The 15,892-nt window shown below is 48.5% G+C and overlaps 1 protein-coding gene across 4 annotated transcripts in view; it reads left to right on the forward strand.

Moving 5' to 3' along the window:
• The window catches only part of ST8SIA2 (ST8 alpha-N-acetyl-neuraminide alpha-2,8-sialyltransferase 2), a 42,058-nt gene extending 26,648 nt beyond the window's left edge, over positions 1 to 15,410 (forward strand). Inside the window, exons 5-7 of one of the 4 annotated variants that reach the window (XM_081124400.1) lie at positions 2,620 to 2,913; positions 10,972 to 11,253; positions 15,135 to 15,410. In XM_081124400.1, coding sequence (XP_080980526.1) covers positions 2,620 to 2,913; positions 10,972 to 11,253; positions 15,135 to 15,162 — 604 coding nt within the window. In that variant the 3' untranslated portion in view covers positions 15,163 to 15,410. Of the gene's footprint in view, positions 1 to 2,619; positions 2,914 to 4,272; positions 4,307 to 10,971; positions 11,341 to 15,134 lie in introns of those variants that run through there. The other 3 variants (XM_081124402.1, XM_081124401.1, XM_081124403.1) reach the window with 3 other exon arrangements.
• The last annotated feature ends 482 nt before the right edge of the window (positions 15,411 to 15,892 follow it).

The raw sequence follows: 15,892 nt of genomic DNA on the forward strand, positions 1-15,892 counted from the left end.
CACAGCCACACCCATTCATTTTCATGTCCTACTTTCTTGCTACAATGTGGTATTGTGTGGTTGGGAAGAGTGGAACTGTTGCAATAGAGAGTGCACATGGCCCTCAAAGCCTAAAATATTTATTATCTGACCCTCTCCAGAAAAAGTTTACCTGCCCAGGATAGAGCCTGCTACAAATGATTAGTAAGAAAATCTGGCTGGTCCAAGTTTGCGCAAGTCTTTTAAGTGTTCTGGAAGGTCATACTCTACTAGTAACTTTATATCCTAGAGTCCAAATCTGGGAAGTGAGAGAGCAATGGAGAAACTTGGGGTTTATACTTGACCATCATTCTCATTGAAATGTCATCTCTCATTTTTCAGTTTCCTGGGACACACCTGGAAATAGTTACCCAGGGCCCTGACACCTGACCCCCAAACCAGACAGACTTATAAACAAGGCCTTGCTGTCCCTTGGTCAAAAGTAGGGCACAGAGAGCCTCGAGTTTCAGCCCAAACAGTGGCCCCGCTCTGGCAGAACCACACACCGCATCTCACGTTTCTGTTGGGGCTGTCCCTAGGCAAAGAAAGCCTTGTCCTGGGGCTTTGGGAAGCAGCCTTATCCTAGAGCTCCTGGAACCTCAGAGCGTGGGATTGGACAGTGTGTTTACTCCTGCATCCACTGGGATGGAAAAGCCACTGCAGCCCGGCAGCCAAACCTGTTTTAGTTTATCTCTTGCCAGGTTCTGCCTGTGCCTGGCTTTTATAATGGCTCAGCCCCCACTTCGCAAAGCCCTCCAGTCTAAAGATAGAAAAAGGAAGGGAAAGAGGAAAAAAAGTGTGGCAGGTTTGTGTGACTGGGAGTCAGAGAAGGGGTGAGGGTGGGATGGGGTGGAGTGAGGTGGACGTTGGATATTAAAGATTGAGGCAGAGGAACCGGCATGAGGAAAGACATGGAAACAAGAAGGTAGATTCAAGCATCATAGAGCTCACTGCCTGACCACATATAGGTTTCATAAGGTGCTGCTAGGAACTGAGGCCAGGCAGGAGGGCTGGTCCCCACAGGGTCCCCATAAGACTACAATGCCAGGTTGAGGTGACTGCCTAACTTAGGGTCACATATGTGCAGAGTCAATTCCCAGATGTTTGGGGATTAAAACGTCATTGGGTGCATGCACGCACGTGCGCACGCACGTGCACACGCACACACACACACACACACACACACACACACAAACACACACAAAACCTTTCAGAGGGAGAATCCTATAAACAAATGCCCATCCACAAGACATCTATTAACTTACTTAGTTCTCACAACAATCCTGTCAGGAAAATTCTATTTTTCCCTGGCTTTTGCAATGAGGAAATTGAGGTACAGAAAGTCAGAGGTCACACAGCTAGTTCAGGCCAGTGTCAGCCTTTGTGCATGAGCTGCCTCTCTCACCTGCAGACTTGCCTTCTGATACTCAATTCCACCCCCTCCGATACATACTACTACTTTGTCTTATTGTCATCTAACTGTTGCATAAAATGCAAATCTGTCCATGTCACTCTCCTGCTCAAGAACCTTCAGTGGCTCCCTATTGACCTCTGAACCAAGTCACTGACATATAGACCCTTTGATATTTCACCCTACTTGCCTCTCCTGCCCCATGTCCTCCATGCAATATGCTCTAGTCACACCAAATTACTTGCATTCCCCTAAATACTCAAGTTTCCCAACTCTGTGCCTTTGGAAACATTTCTTGCACCTAAAATGCCATAGAATGATGTTTCCTAAACTGCCTGGTTATAAGACTTAACTAAAGAGCTTGCAAAAATAAATATCAGTTCCTAGGCTCACCTGTTGAATCTGGATCTCCAGGTGATGGACCTGGGGAATCTGTATTTTTAACAATTGCCTGAGGTGATTCTTCTGATCTGACAAGGTAAACAAACACTGTCCTAAAGTGCCTTTTCCACTATTGGACTTCTGCTCGTCCATCCTTCTAGACTTCTCTCAATGGTCACCACCTCCAGGAAGACCATCGATGCTCCTCCTTCCCATAACGATGACAGTAACTTTTATTGAGTTCTAACTGTGGTCTGGCAGTGTTCTAAGGACTGGGTGTGTGGTGACTCTAAGTCCTGGGAGGGGTGCTGCTCTGATCTCTATCATAGCTAAAAAAATTGTTGAGGATATTGCTTAGCCGCCAGGAAGCTCTCAGGAAGCACAGGGAGGTTGAGCATGCTGCCCGGAATCACACAGACAGGAAGTGTCAGAGCTGAATTCTGAACCTAGGAATGTCTCTTCAGAGCCCTCCCTCTGCTACCTAATGTGGCCAGGTCACACCTGCCAAGAACATGGTCCTCTTGTGGGCTGAGCGCTAGCTTACTTGCTTCCTTCCTCTTCTATTGGATACTGAACTCCAGAAGGCAGGCATCTGACATCCCCAGGGCGCAGTGAAGTTCTGAGTATACGCTAAATGCCTAGTAAATATGTGTGGTAGGAGACAGGATGACAGGAGGAGCCAGTGAGTGCAGGAGGATGCCGGGGATCCTTGTTTGGGGATGAAAAGGAAGCAAAGGATGGATAAAATTAAATATAAGCAGAGGTGTCTCAGCTTTCCCAAAAGAACTATGCTGTCTTTTCTCTGCCAGGTGCAACCTTGCCCCGGTGCAGGAGTACGCCCGGGATGTGGGGCTCAAGACAGACCTGGTGACCATGAACCCTTCAGTCATCCAGCGTGCCTTTGAGGACTTGGTCAACGCCACCTGGCGAGAGAAGCTACTCCAGCGGCTGCACAGCCTCAATGGCAGCATCCTGTGGATCCCCGCCTTCATGGCCAGGGGTGGCAAGGAGCGTGTTGAGTGGGTCAATGAGCTCATCCTGAAGCACCGAGTCAACGTGCGTACCGCATACCCCTCTCTGCGCCTGCTGCACGCCGTCCGCGGGTGAGCGGCCCCTCCCCGGGAAAGGGGGCTGTCATTGAGGGGGGGCGGTGCTTGGTAGGCAATATTCCTTTCCCAGATTCATTTCCATCTCAGCTCGATCATTCGCTAGCTGTATGACCTCAAGTCAGCTGACCCCTCTGAGCCTCCCCTTCCTGAGAATTGAGGGGGGTGGCAAGTGGGTTTCATCTGCCATGGCAGTTTTGACCAACTGGTAGTGCCTGCCTGGACAGCGATGTGGAGAATAAACCATAAGGCGACAAGAGTGGAAGCAGGAATATTAGCTGGGAAGCTGTCTCAATACTTCAGGCAGGAAATACATTTGACTAGATGAGGACAGTGACTGTGGATATGCAACAGATTTGCTATAAAATTTGGAGTAGAGGCCGCAGGACTGGCTGATGCATTCTATTTAAGAACCTCATGGGATGAGAGAGAGAAAAATTCAGGATGACTGTTAGGATTCGAGCTCGAGCAAATGGAAGGATAGTGATGCCATTCTCTGTGATAGGAGAGCCTGGGGGAAGCCCATGCCTGTTTGGAGGTGGTGAGGAAGAGAGTTCTTTCTTAGGCATATTAAGTTTGAGATGCCTATTACAAATATACCCCACCCACTCCTGACCTCCCAGCTTGGGGCCATCCAACCACATTGCAGTTCATAGCTCTGCTCTAGGGACATGAGAAAGGCCATCATACAGCCTCTCCAATGACCAAGGGACATTGGAATGTTCTTTGCTGGGGCTTAGCATAACTCGATGTGACCCTGGGAAGCCCCCTGAGCCACCCACAAAGGACTCTGGTCCTCATACAGGTGACACCCAAGTGTGTGACCAGCACTGGTCTCATTAGGTTGAGTATGCACACAGAAGTCCATTGTCACCAAGGAAGACCTAGAGATACCTTCAATAAAAGGCAGCCACATTTGGGGCTGATGGAGCAGACTGATACTTGTATGGACACAGGCCTCACAGGGGCCACATCCTTCTCCTGGAGGTTGGCCTCTCAGGGGTCCCTTCAGCATCCTTCACTTCATCCCTGTCACAGAGTGGGGGTGCCGCAGTTACACCCACCTCATGGATTTAGGATCCATTCTTTAAATGTTGTTTCTTCCTAGAAGAAGGAACGTCTACATGGCTTGGGAGTCAGAGGGGTAAGAAAAAGAAAAGGACTGCCCTTTGGTAAAGAGAGAAAACGTCCCTTGATGGGGACTGGGCAACCACCTAGAAGAAATGTATGCAACCAGAAATGTATTTCCAGCTATAACTGACTCATTTTTATCTGCAAAAATAGCATTAAGCACTAGTAATAAGCCCTTTAAACAAATAGGCTGTTAATCCTTAGATCCAACATATTCCTTTGCAGGAACTCCCCAGAAGAAACACCGGAGGAGAGACAGGTGGGGCGGGTTCCTGCTTTTGGGAAGTGGAGGAGGTGGGAGGAGGGGGCTTCAGGGCCTTGGAATGGGTTTCTGCCAGTGGCTCTCTCCCACTGTGGGGCCACAGGGCATTGTAGGGTGCAGGGTCCAGTATGGCTTTGGAATTTAATTCCAATTATTTTTGACAGGCTGACGCAATGAGCTCATCTAAGAGGAAGAAATTTAATATGGACAAATGCAGATTCTGTACTTAGGTTCTAAACAGTAGTACAGAGGGATGAACAGTGCCAACCATCAGCGGATGTGTGGTCACTCTAAGGAATCTATGGTCTTAGGCTGCAGCAACAGACATAGAAAGTCTTTGAGAGTCAGGGAGGTCGGCAATGGCCTTTTTTTACTCTCCCGGGTCAAATCCCACTTGGAGAATTACATTCGGTCTTGCTACCAGGCTGGAGAGGGACCACAGTAGCAGAGAAATTCAAAAGTTGAAAGGTCTGGGGAGAGAAGAAGGCTCTGAGGAGCATGAAAACTCCAAGGAGCACGAAAGCAACCTCTTCATTCAACGAATACTTACAGGCACCTAGCGGGCTCCAGGCCTGTGTAAAAATCAGTAAAACAAGGCATCTGCCCTTGAGGGGCTCACCGATTCGGCCTGTGAGGCCCCCGGTATAAAACTAGGGCTGGGAGAGGATCTACAAGGAGTCAGGTTTCATCTGGACATTGGGAAGAACCTTCCAACAAACCAAAATCATCTGCAATGACCAAGGTTGCCTCTCAGGAGGCAGTGAATTCAGCCTCCTTGGGGATGTGCAGGGGGCAGTGAATGCCCCTTACTGGGCCAGGGAGCCGGAAATCCACACCACACACAACTGCTGTAGAGTTCACTTGGGCTGGGTGGCCTAAACAACAGAAATCTATTGTCTCACGGTTCTGGAGACTAGAAGGCCAAAATCAAGGTGTCGGCAGGGCTCGCTCCTGAGGGCCCTGAGGGAACATCAGTCCAGGCCTCTCTCTTGGGCCTGTCTGTGGCCACTCTTCATGTTCAGAAGGCATTCTTCCGTGTGCATGTCTTCTCCAAATTTCCCCTGATTTTAAGGACGTCAGTCATACTGGATTACAGGTACCTTAATGACCTCATTTTAACATGATTACCTCTGTTAAGACCCATTATCTCCAAATAAGGCTACACTATGAGGTAATGGAGGTTGTGACTTCAACATAATGAGCATTTGGGCTAGCTAACAGCCTTTCCCAGATTCTTTGATTCAGCGCTCCTATGCTAGGAGGGTCTCTAACCGCCACGTACTCTCAAGATTCTTGTCCATCTGAGAGTTTTTGGGCCCGGGGATTGCAGGAAGTGGGCAGCATGGTGCCGAGACCCTGAGCAGAAGGCCTGCCCTTCAACTCTTATCACCCCCTGCCCCAGCCTGAGCAGTTCTTCCAAGGGACTTCTTGCTTTGCTGGCCTGGAGAGCGGCACAGTGCCTGGCTGGCTGTTGGCAAGGGACGTGAGCAACCGAGGGGAAGGACACCAGGCAATTGAGTATGGCCGCGGGAAGTGGGAGACTGGTCAGCAGCTGGTAGTGAATGGCTCTAATTCAATTACAACAACGGGGAAGGCTGTGACCACAGAGAGGGGGGCCCTTGGGCAGGAAAACAGGCCCATTCAGCTGCCCAGTCACAGGCCTGGTGCAGAGGAGGCTGATGAAATGGTGCTTAATTAGGTACCAGGCGTGCTGCGCCAACACCCTGGCATGGCACTGATCCAGTAGGTGACCCTGCCAGGGCTGGAGCAGCATGTCAGCCAAGCAAGCCCTGCTACCTGTCTGTGGGGAGCAGAAACTGAGGACCAGAGGGCAAGCCCAGTAGGGAGGAACTAAGCATGGTGCAGAGAATAAAGGGAGACCAGCAAGGGTAGGAGATGTCCCCTCCCGGACATGCCCACTGCAGTACAAAGTCTCAGGAGTTGGGTCCAAGTCTCCTCCAGTGGACACAAGAGTGTGGAAGTGTGTTCCATGGAGAAGAAAAGGAGGGAGGTCTGTGGTATTGAGGAACAGATGGCTGCCAGCATCTGGTCATTTTTAATGGATTGTCTCTTTTTTGAAAAAATAGCAATGCACATAGTAAAAAGAAAAATCCAAATAGTATAAGAGGATTTAAAGTGAAAAGCGAGCCCTCCACAGAGGCAGCCTTGTTAAACTGGTTTTCTGCATCTTCTTCCAGAAAAATCCCCTTTTACACATAAGGGAGCATGTTTTAAGTACCACACCTTACTAAATTCTGGAAATTAATCTATATTGACAGATACTACCTTGTTCTCCTTCACAGCTTCCTGGCCTTCCACTGAGTCAGGGCCATAGTTTATGTAAGCAGAAGCCATAGGTTGGGGTGGGGGGACATAGCGGGTGTTTCAATCTTTCTCTAATATTACCAGTACTACAGTGACCATCTTTTACTGACATCTGCACACATATCTATATCTATAGGCTTGCTTTTTAGAAGTGTCATTGCTAAAAAGAGAGACGGATATATGCATTGTTAATTTTTATAGATATTGCCAAGTTACACTCCCACCTACAATTATTAAAAATGCCTGCTCTCCCATAACCTCGTGAACGTGGTGTATTATCCAGATTTGCTGTCTTTGCCAGTGGAAAATGGCATCTGATTATTGTTTGAAATCGGATTCCTTTAATTATGAATGAGGTGGAATATAATTTTTCAGTTGGGAGTGGCATTAGTTTAAATTCCAGAATCCAGCCAGAAGATTTAAGCCCCCCAAGAAATGGTCTGGCTGGGTGCCTGCTAGGCCTGTGTGTGAGCAGCAGTCTCTCACTCCCTGAGGGGCCCACCCTGAAGCATGAGGAACCCCTCAAGTAACCAGAATCATGTTTTTCCTTTTGGCAGCATGCTGTCTAGGATGCTGTTAGCCTGCCTTTCACATGTGCAGACCTGGCGGCTGCCTGGAAGAGTTGAGAGTGAGGCCAGTGCTGTGTGGGTCGGTCTCCCACACAAAACTCCTGTGATCTCCTTCCGCTCCCCTGCCAGTACCCTCAGAGGGAGCCCCTAGCCTCTGCTCCTTCATTTTCATTCATTTCTTCATTAGGATTTGTGAAGCGGCACCTACTTTGTACATGTGCTATGCTAGGATCTGGGGTGATATAGAAGCTAATCCACTTGCTCCCAGAATTTAAATTGTAAGGGAAGAGAAAGACAAGTAAACAAGTCATTATGCCATCGCATGGTAAGTGCCATAATAGGGAAACAACAATGTATGGAACACAAAACCCTCCAGGGAGGTCCAGGGAGGGCTCCTGCAGGAAGTGGCATTGAAGCTGAGGCCATACGAAGGGGACATGGGAGGTGATGGTGTCCTGGAAGAAACCAAGAAGTTCCTTGTGGCAGTGTGACTGTGCTTACCAGGTGCTGGCAGGGGTTTCTGGCCCAGATCTCAAGGGCTTCACAGTCCTGGGTGAGGCCGTTGGATGTTATCCTGTGGACTCCAGGAGTCTTCAGAAGGTTTTTGGTGACCTGGTCAGACTTGAGGTTAGATGACTTATTTCAGTAAACATGGAAACCTAGGGACCATGAATTGGCTTCAAGCATCCCCAGGACTGACCAGCTAGCTCTGCACTCCAGCCTCAAATTCTGAGACAAAATCCCCAGCTCACTATTACCGCAAAGCTGGGCAGACTTGTCCAGGCATGTCCACCAGGACAGCAGAGGTTTAAATAGTGCTTCCAAGGGAAGGACAGCAATGGGCTGCGGGCCCCAAACCAGGGCCAAGAATGACGATGTGGATGATGGGGGACCAGGAGCCCAAGAGTTCTGTTGCTGGCTTTGCTGCTGATCTTGCACAAAATATCACCACGTGTCCCTTGACAACCACCTGTGAGGCACTCCTGCTCCTTACAGATGAAATAAGCTATATCCCACAAAGTGCTTTTAGCTTCTTGGAGAAAGTTCTTTTGGTCTCTTTTACCAACACTGGCAGCCACCATTCTCGCCACGTACCAAGCCCAGACATCCAGGGAAAAGAAAGAATGCGCTTTTGAGTTGATTTTGGCAATTCTTATTTACTGCTGTCCATGCTCATAAAATACAATGCTTAATCGTCTTGGCAACTGGGGTAACCAGTTTGAAAAATAATTACTGCCTTCTTTGAGATTACTTTGCCTTCTAATTAAAATCTCAAGACTGTGATATTAAAGGTGCATTGTCAATATGATGTCCCAGATGCACCCAGCTAACCTCATTTGGGAAGGCAAATTAATTAGTGTTTTAACACCCAGCTGTTATCCTCAGGAAAGAAACAGTCTATGAGTTGGCCAGGCGCACAGTCGCTAAATTGGCCATAGCGACTGAGGAGATACAAAGGAAGTAGAGAATGTTTTGCTCCTGCAGAACTCAGCCAGCCTCTATTATAAGCTGCTCATTAAATGGTGCCCCATGTCCCTGTCACACATCTCAGGAGTTCTTGTTTACCTGTGGAGGCAGAACAGGAAATAAGTGGGGCCCTCTAAGCCACTGTGTTCTCATTTCATCCTGGAGCCTCATTTGCTGTTAACACCTTTCCTGGAGAGTGATTCTTGTGAAAAGCCTGGCACCAGACATGAGAGGCCAGGCATTTCTATTCCTGTCTCAGACACAGTTACAAAGCTGAGCGCCCTGCTTGCTCCCTCCTTCCTCCTTTTCTGCTTCTTCCCATCTCTCATTCTATTGGAGTCCAACAGTTGCTGAGCACAGTAGCAGTCAAGATAATCAGTGCGAGGCTATGCTGCAATAACAAGCCCTGGACACCTTGGGGTTTAGCATGGCAGACGTTCATTTCTCATTCTCACACAGTACCGTATGTTGGCAGGGGTCTCTTCCAACCAGTGGTCCAGGGATCCAGGATTCATCCAGCTTGGGCTGACACCATCTTTACAGGAGGCTTTGCAGTTCTCCGAGGCAGGAGAAGAGAAAGCGGAGGGTCTGCTCTTGAGCAACATTAGCCCAGAAAGAACACATTTGCAGTCAAAGCCTATTGGCCAGAACTGGTCATATGACCCAAGCCCAATGTCAAGGGATTCTGGGAGATGTAGGAGAGCACATGGAATACTTGCAGAGCACTACTCTCTCTGCCATAGAGCCTTTGCAGCACCAGGCACTGAGCCAGATGCCTTTGAACCCCCTACACAGGTGCATAAGACGTGGTCCCTGCTCTTGGGGAGATCACAGTGCAGTTTTGTGTGGGAGACCAACCCACACAGTAATGGATTGTCAGCCCAGGTTGATAAGCACCCTGGGAGAAGTAGAAACAAAGCTCATGGTAATAATGTGGAAGTGATTAAGTCAGTTTGAGCTGGAGAGAAGAGGGTAGGACAAAGGAAACATCATTTCCAGGAAGACGTGATATATGTACTTAGTTTGGGAGGAAAAACGAGAGACAGAGAGTTCACCAAGGGGACATGTGAGGGAAAGGCATATCTATGGGGAGGGCACATCTCATGTCTGTGTAACCTCAGACTCACCTATGAGCTCCTTGGATGTTTCACCACTGATTAAATTCTTCCCTCCCCTTCTCTGGGCATAGCATTGATAGCCTGGAAAGAAATTCATTCTGAAATCCTTCCCCTGCTAAGGGCTTACTATCAGAAAATAAAACCACAAATCCCTAATATGGCACATGGCCTGTGTTAAGGCTTGAATTGGCTCAGGAAGTGAACAGTCAGTGAAATGCAATCATGCAGGGACACTGACAGTGGCTTGCATGTCCCTGGATGGTGCCTACAGCAGCTGTAGCCAGCTCACTTCCAGCCCCAACTCTCCCAGAATCACCACAGGGTGAAAAAGACCCAAGAAACAGGCATGGAGAAGCTGCATGTCATCTGAGCTCTATCTAAGGAGTTGCAATGAGAAGTTTGACTCTTTTCAGGCAAGTCACCCTGGACTCCCATGTTTTCCTCTGCTATCTGAAAGAGGCCAAGTTCAATCCAGGAGACCCATGGGTGACCCACAGACATGGTCTGACTCACCCAATAGGGCCTCACGTGATGTTTTTATAATTTTTTAAAATTAGTTGCCAACATTTAAAAATTTGGAGAATTTACATTTAAAAAATCCAGATTTCTGCACTGAGTGGTGCGGCTCAGTGGTTGAGTGCTGTCCCATGCACCGAAAGGTCTCTGGTTCGATTCTCAGTCAGGTCACATGCCCAGGCTGTGGGCTCAGTCCCCAGTAGGGAGGGTGCAGGGGGTAGCTGAATGATGTTTCTCACATCAGTGTTTCTCTCTCCCTTTCCCTTCCTCTCTCTCTAAAATCAATAAAAACGTGTTTGTTTGTTTTTTAAATCCAGATTTCTGATACTCTTGATAAAAAACAGAAAATCTGGCACCACCATACTGGGACAACAATGAAACTGGCTATATCTTTAGATGCCACAGTCGCCACCACTCCTTACTGTCTGAAGAACACTGAGGTGTTAGTTTTCCTTACACACATCCCAACTCCCAGCTCACTCAGTTATACCCCTGGCAGGCCACTGGGCTTAATAAGGGGGGGCTGTCGGTCCTCTGTGAAGGGAACTGGGAAACAGTCGCTCCATTTATCCTGGAGTGACAGGATACAATTTTCCTCTTCCTGGAAAGATACTTCGTAAACTCATGTTTCCTTTTTGTTTCTTTTGTCACTTTTTTCTTTTTTCAGATACTGGCTGACGAACAAAGTCCACATCAAAAGACCCACCACCGGCCTCTTGATGTACACACTGGCCACGCGTTTCTGCAACCAGATCTACCTCTATGGCTTTTGGCCCTTCCCGCTAGATCAGAACCAGAACCCCGTCAAGTACCACTATTATGACAGCCTCAAGTATGGCTACACCTCCCAGGCCAGCCCCCACACCATGCCCTTGGAGTTCAAGGCCCTCAAGAGTCTGCATGAGCAGGGGGCTTTGAAACTGACTGTCGGCCAGTGTGACGGGGCCACGTAAGTGGGTGCCCTACGGGACTCAGTGGCTCACATTTCCTGCCAACTACACCACAGGCAGATGGGAGTCGGGTGGCACAAACTATAGAATAAGCAGGCTAGTGGTTTTCTTTGTTCAAGTGTAAAACAGTGACCAGAATATATATATCTATACCTGCATATATATATTGACCTGAGTATTTATAACTGTGTGGTGTTCATCTAGCATTAGGCAGATAAGCCACAGGAAGAAGGTATGGAGAACCCACCAGCATTGAGACTCGGTCCATCTTTGGGGGTGGAAGGACTCGACATGAAAAGAAGCCAGTCCCATGACTTTGGATGACAAACTGCATCCTGGGTTGAAGGGATCTTTGGGCTCATGGATGACTAGAGAGCCACCTGTTGGCAGCTGCCTCTGGCCTCTGAGAAATGTGGATTCTGGGTGAGCCAAGACCCAGAGGGGACAATTTTATCCAAATCTGAAACGGTGCTGTTGACGAGGAGAGGGAGGTCAGAGAGTTCAGCTGGGCAAAGGAGCACAAGGACACCAAGAAGCAGAGGCCATGTCCAAGCTGAAGGCCTTCCCACGACCGTAGAGTTTAAATGCTCAAGGGATGAACCGCAGTTGACCCACCTGTCCCAGTAGGCCTCCCCAGCAATGGAGAGAAGGCTAGAGAAGAAACAATGGACAGTTAAAACTGTGGCTCAGCAAGAACCACCAAGAACCTGGGACGGAGCAGGCAGATGACACTAAAGAGCTGGGGTGTTGCAAATCGTGTCTTTGAAGAATTTCCACCTTCTGCAAAGGGTTGGCACTGCACCCCCAGAAGAGACAGAAGAGGCTCCAAAATGTTGTCACAGGTGTTCCCTAAAGCAACTTGAATCCACCAAGGAGGAAGGGACCCTGGGATGTCATCCTCAGAGTTAGCCTCCTTCCTGCCCTGTATGTCACATGAGGGACTATACTGTCCCCTTCCCGCCACCAGGGAAGCCACAGCGAAATCTTGAAAAGGTACTGCAAAGATAAATGTCATCCTTTTTAAAATATATATGATTGCCTTTCTGGGTGCCCCCAGAGCCCCAGAGTGTGAGACTAAAAAAATGTGAAGTGTTTAGCTCCATTTTTCTGCAAGCACTCTCTCTGTTTGCTTTTGGCATTGTGCACACCACGGGGCCTCTGCAGCCAGACCGATGCATCAGCGTCACTTCTTGTCACTCTCCACCCTGATGGTCACACTAGCCAGCACTGAGCTCCAACACTGAGGTTTTCTACTCTGCAGGGAAAGGTTTCAGTGTCCACCTCCAGCCCTTTTTGCCCCAGAGGCAATGATTTTAGAATTTTGAAAACTCTACTTTCCCTTTATTAAGATAGTTAAGACTTTTTTAAAACCCAAAGCCAAATGCAGTATCCAAATACTGGACATAGTCTCCCTGGGGGAAACCTGGGCTTGATGCCAGCAACTTAGGGGCTGGGATCACAGGTCACATAGAGAGAGACAAGCATTAGCCAGCTTGATTTGTTAGATATATTTTCTTGCCTGATAAATAAGTGTTTTAAGACATATTTGAAAGATAAGTTAAAAACCATTATCTTGAAGGTGAAAGGAGTTAAGGAAAGTAATCAAGATCTGCCCCCCAATATATGAGAGCGGACATAATCAATCAATGGCAATTTGGAACAGGACATTTGCTCCTAATTAATGGCTGACAGGAAGCCAGCAGAGGATATTCAGAACCATTAACACCACATCCAGACGCTCCAGCTCCAAACTGCGATTATGATCCTACATCTGTTTCTTTCCTTGTTCTTGTGGATGCTCGAAGCCTGAGATTTGGGATTTGCATTATAAAATGAACATTTAAGGAAGCACCAGCCCTAACAGCCTCTGTGGGAACTGAGTGGTTTGGACTCATCATGAGAAGTGCAGATAATTAGTATCATATTTTACACTTCTCCAGGGTCTTTCATCTTGAGGATCTCAGAGGTCCTGGAAGACATTTAATTTCTGAAGTTTGCAGAGCCGTGGGAAATGGGCAGGATTGCCAGCAGGGCCTCTGTGAATTCTAGAACATTCCAGTGGTGAGCCTTGAAGTCAGGTCCTAGAGTTGGCTCTGAGCTTCAACTACCCACCAGCATTCCTCCCTGGGGAGTTTAAGGGCCACAGCATTTTGGAAAGCATGGTTTTCTTTCTGTCCCATCCTGGTTTCTTAAATTGACACTGATGAGAGTTGAAGTAGAAAAGCCCTTACAACCTGCCTCCAGGTTCCCTCCAAGACGCCCCACATGTCACCATTCTCCAACTCAGGGGTCCTGCACTAACACAAAGCTTTGGCCATGGGATGGCGAGAGCTCCCGGGGCCTTGGCTTCCCCTCACTCCTCGACCTTCTGCATCTAGGCACGCACTGTCAGGAGGCAGCCCTTCCTTCTATGCCTCGTTAGAGCTCAGTTTGAGTGAGATTCCACTGCAGCCTCCGGCATAAGCCAGCTAGCCTAGGGGACATGGGGGCCAAGGAGTCCCGGCCTATCCCCTGTATCTGGGGTGACCTCCTGTGGACCCTCAGTCAATCCCCAGTTGCCCTAATATCACCCTCCCTGAAGCCCCTCGGACCTTCTCCATTTTCCTCAGGTCCCCTCAATGACTCCCACTGTTTGCCTCCTCCTTCACTGAAGAAATGGAGCTGGTGAAATGAGGTCTCTCCTCAAAATCTCTTGATCTCTCCCCTCCCTTCGTCTTCTTCCTCCCATTTCTGAGGAGGCAACATCTGCCCTCATGCCAGTGATATTTTCTCTGACACCCTCAGCCACTCCTCTGCAGCCTCCGCCCTCTCTGTTCATGAACCAGTGCTCATTCTATCCACCTTGGCTCCTACGGCCTCTCCCTCACCTTCCCTTCACCCCCCAACCTGGGAAGGGGTCTCCAGGCTTACACTGCCTTTCCACTCCCACTTGGCCTCCATGCCCCTTGCACCCTCCATGATACCCATCAAAAGGCCTTTCTCATCACCAAGCTCTCCACATCTCTTGGCTCTACAGTGACCCCTCCTGGACACTCCCTGTCCCTTTGGTTTTCAGGACGCCATGTTCTTGTGGTTTTTCTCCTCCCTTCCCAAGTGCTGCTTCATCCCTTATTTATGTATTTATTTATTTATGTATTTATGATTTATTTATTGACACCCTTAACCTAAAAAGGAGCAGAGGTAGCTCTGACTGTGATTTCCCTCTCTCCTCCTTGCCCCCAACACAGACATTCCCCCTTTCATTACCTCCCTACGCTCTCCATCAGCAACCTTGCACCTTCCTTTGGGTCCACCCTCCACACTTCCCTGCAGCCCAGCCCCTCTCCCGGGTTCCAGGCTTGCACTGCACATTCCTTGTTAGACATTCACCCCACCTGCTCTGGCAGCGCCATAAACTCAACACATCTGAAGCCAAGTTGACCATCTCTGCCTCCCCTTCTGTTAGAAGACCCATGATCCTCTCAACCACCTAGTTCTGAGACCCTCAAGGCATTTTCGACCCTTCTCCACATATTTTCTTGCTGCTCCTTCCCACCAGCACTGCCTTGGCCTCCTTGTCATGTGGGCAATTTCAGCAGCAGTCCCCTCTCCTAGGTTTCCTCTGGGCATGCTTTCACCTCCATTGCATCCTGAACATGCACAACGATTTTTATCTCCAGCCATTCACAGACTTTTAAAAGTTCCCCTGGCCCACAGAATAATATACAAGTCTTCATTCTGAATTACAGACCCCACAATAGGATCCTGTTTTTACTTTGTGCCCTGCACCTGCTGTCATTCCTGGAAGGGGTGCCCGGTTTTCCTATCTCTGTGCCTTTGGTCTTGCTGTTCTCATCTGGATTGTTCTCACTCCTGGAACGCTCTCTTCTGTTTCCTTCAGGCCCATGCAGAAACCACATCTTTCATGAAGCCCTTCCAGATCTACCAACCGCTGGGATCTCTCCCTCCGCTGAACCACCTTAGCACTTTATTTGTACCTTTCTCATGGCACTTACCATATTCTGCCTTGTATTATAGTTATTGTGCACTCGTCCTTTGACTGTTCTTAGACTGTAAGCTCACCAAGGGCAGGGACTGTGTTTTATTCATGTGTCCATCAAAGCACCAGGAGTGGTGCATAGCACACAGCAGTTGCTCAATAAATGTTTGTTGGATTAAATCCTTAGTGTCTGTTGAGGGCTGTGTAATTAATGAAGTCATTTTGCATCTGTTATGTCACAAGAACCTCCAAAAAAAATTGTGTGACTTGGCAGACGCAGATATCATTATCCCCATCGTACAGGTCATAAAACTGAGGCAAAAAAATGACACGAAGCCACACAGCTCACCAGCATAATTTGCACCCAGGTCTTCTTATCTCCCATTCCAGGGCTTTTTCTGTTAATCCTTGTGGATGGGTCACTGTAAACTGAAAACTGACCCTAAGCACAGTCCTGGCTGCCATGGGTCTGGGCAACACCTTCACAGTCAAGTGAACCCCATTTCTTGTGCCCATCAACACAGGCAAAATCTCACTCCTTCTGGGGAAGGACAAAAGCCATTCAGGTTTCACTAGGCCCAGGGGGTGGAGCTGTGGGACCTCATAAATCATTCCCATTACTGCTGTCACAGGGTAGCAAACTGTCTGTCCAGATGGCA

The sequence above is a fragment of the Miniopterus schreibersii genome, assembly GCF_964146895.1.
Source record: "Miniopterus schreibersii genome assembly, chromosome: 22".
Classification (NCBI taxonomy): domain Eukaryota; kingdom Metazoa; phylum Chordata; class Mammalia; order Chiroptera; family Miniopteridae; genus Miniopterus; species Miniopterus schreibersii.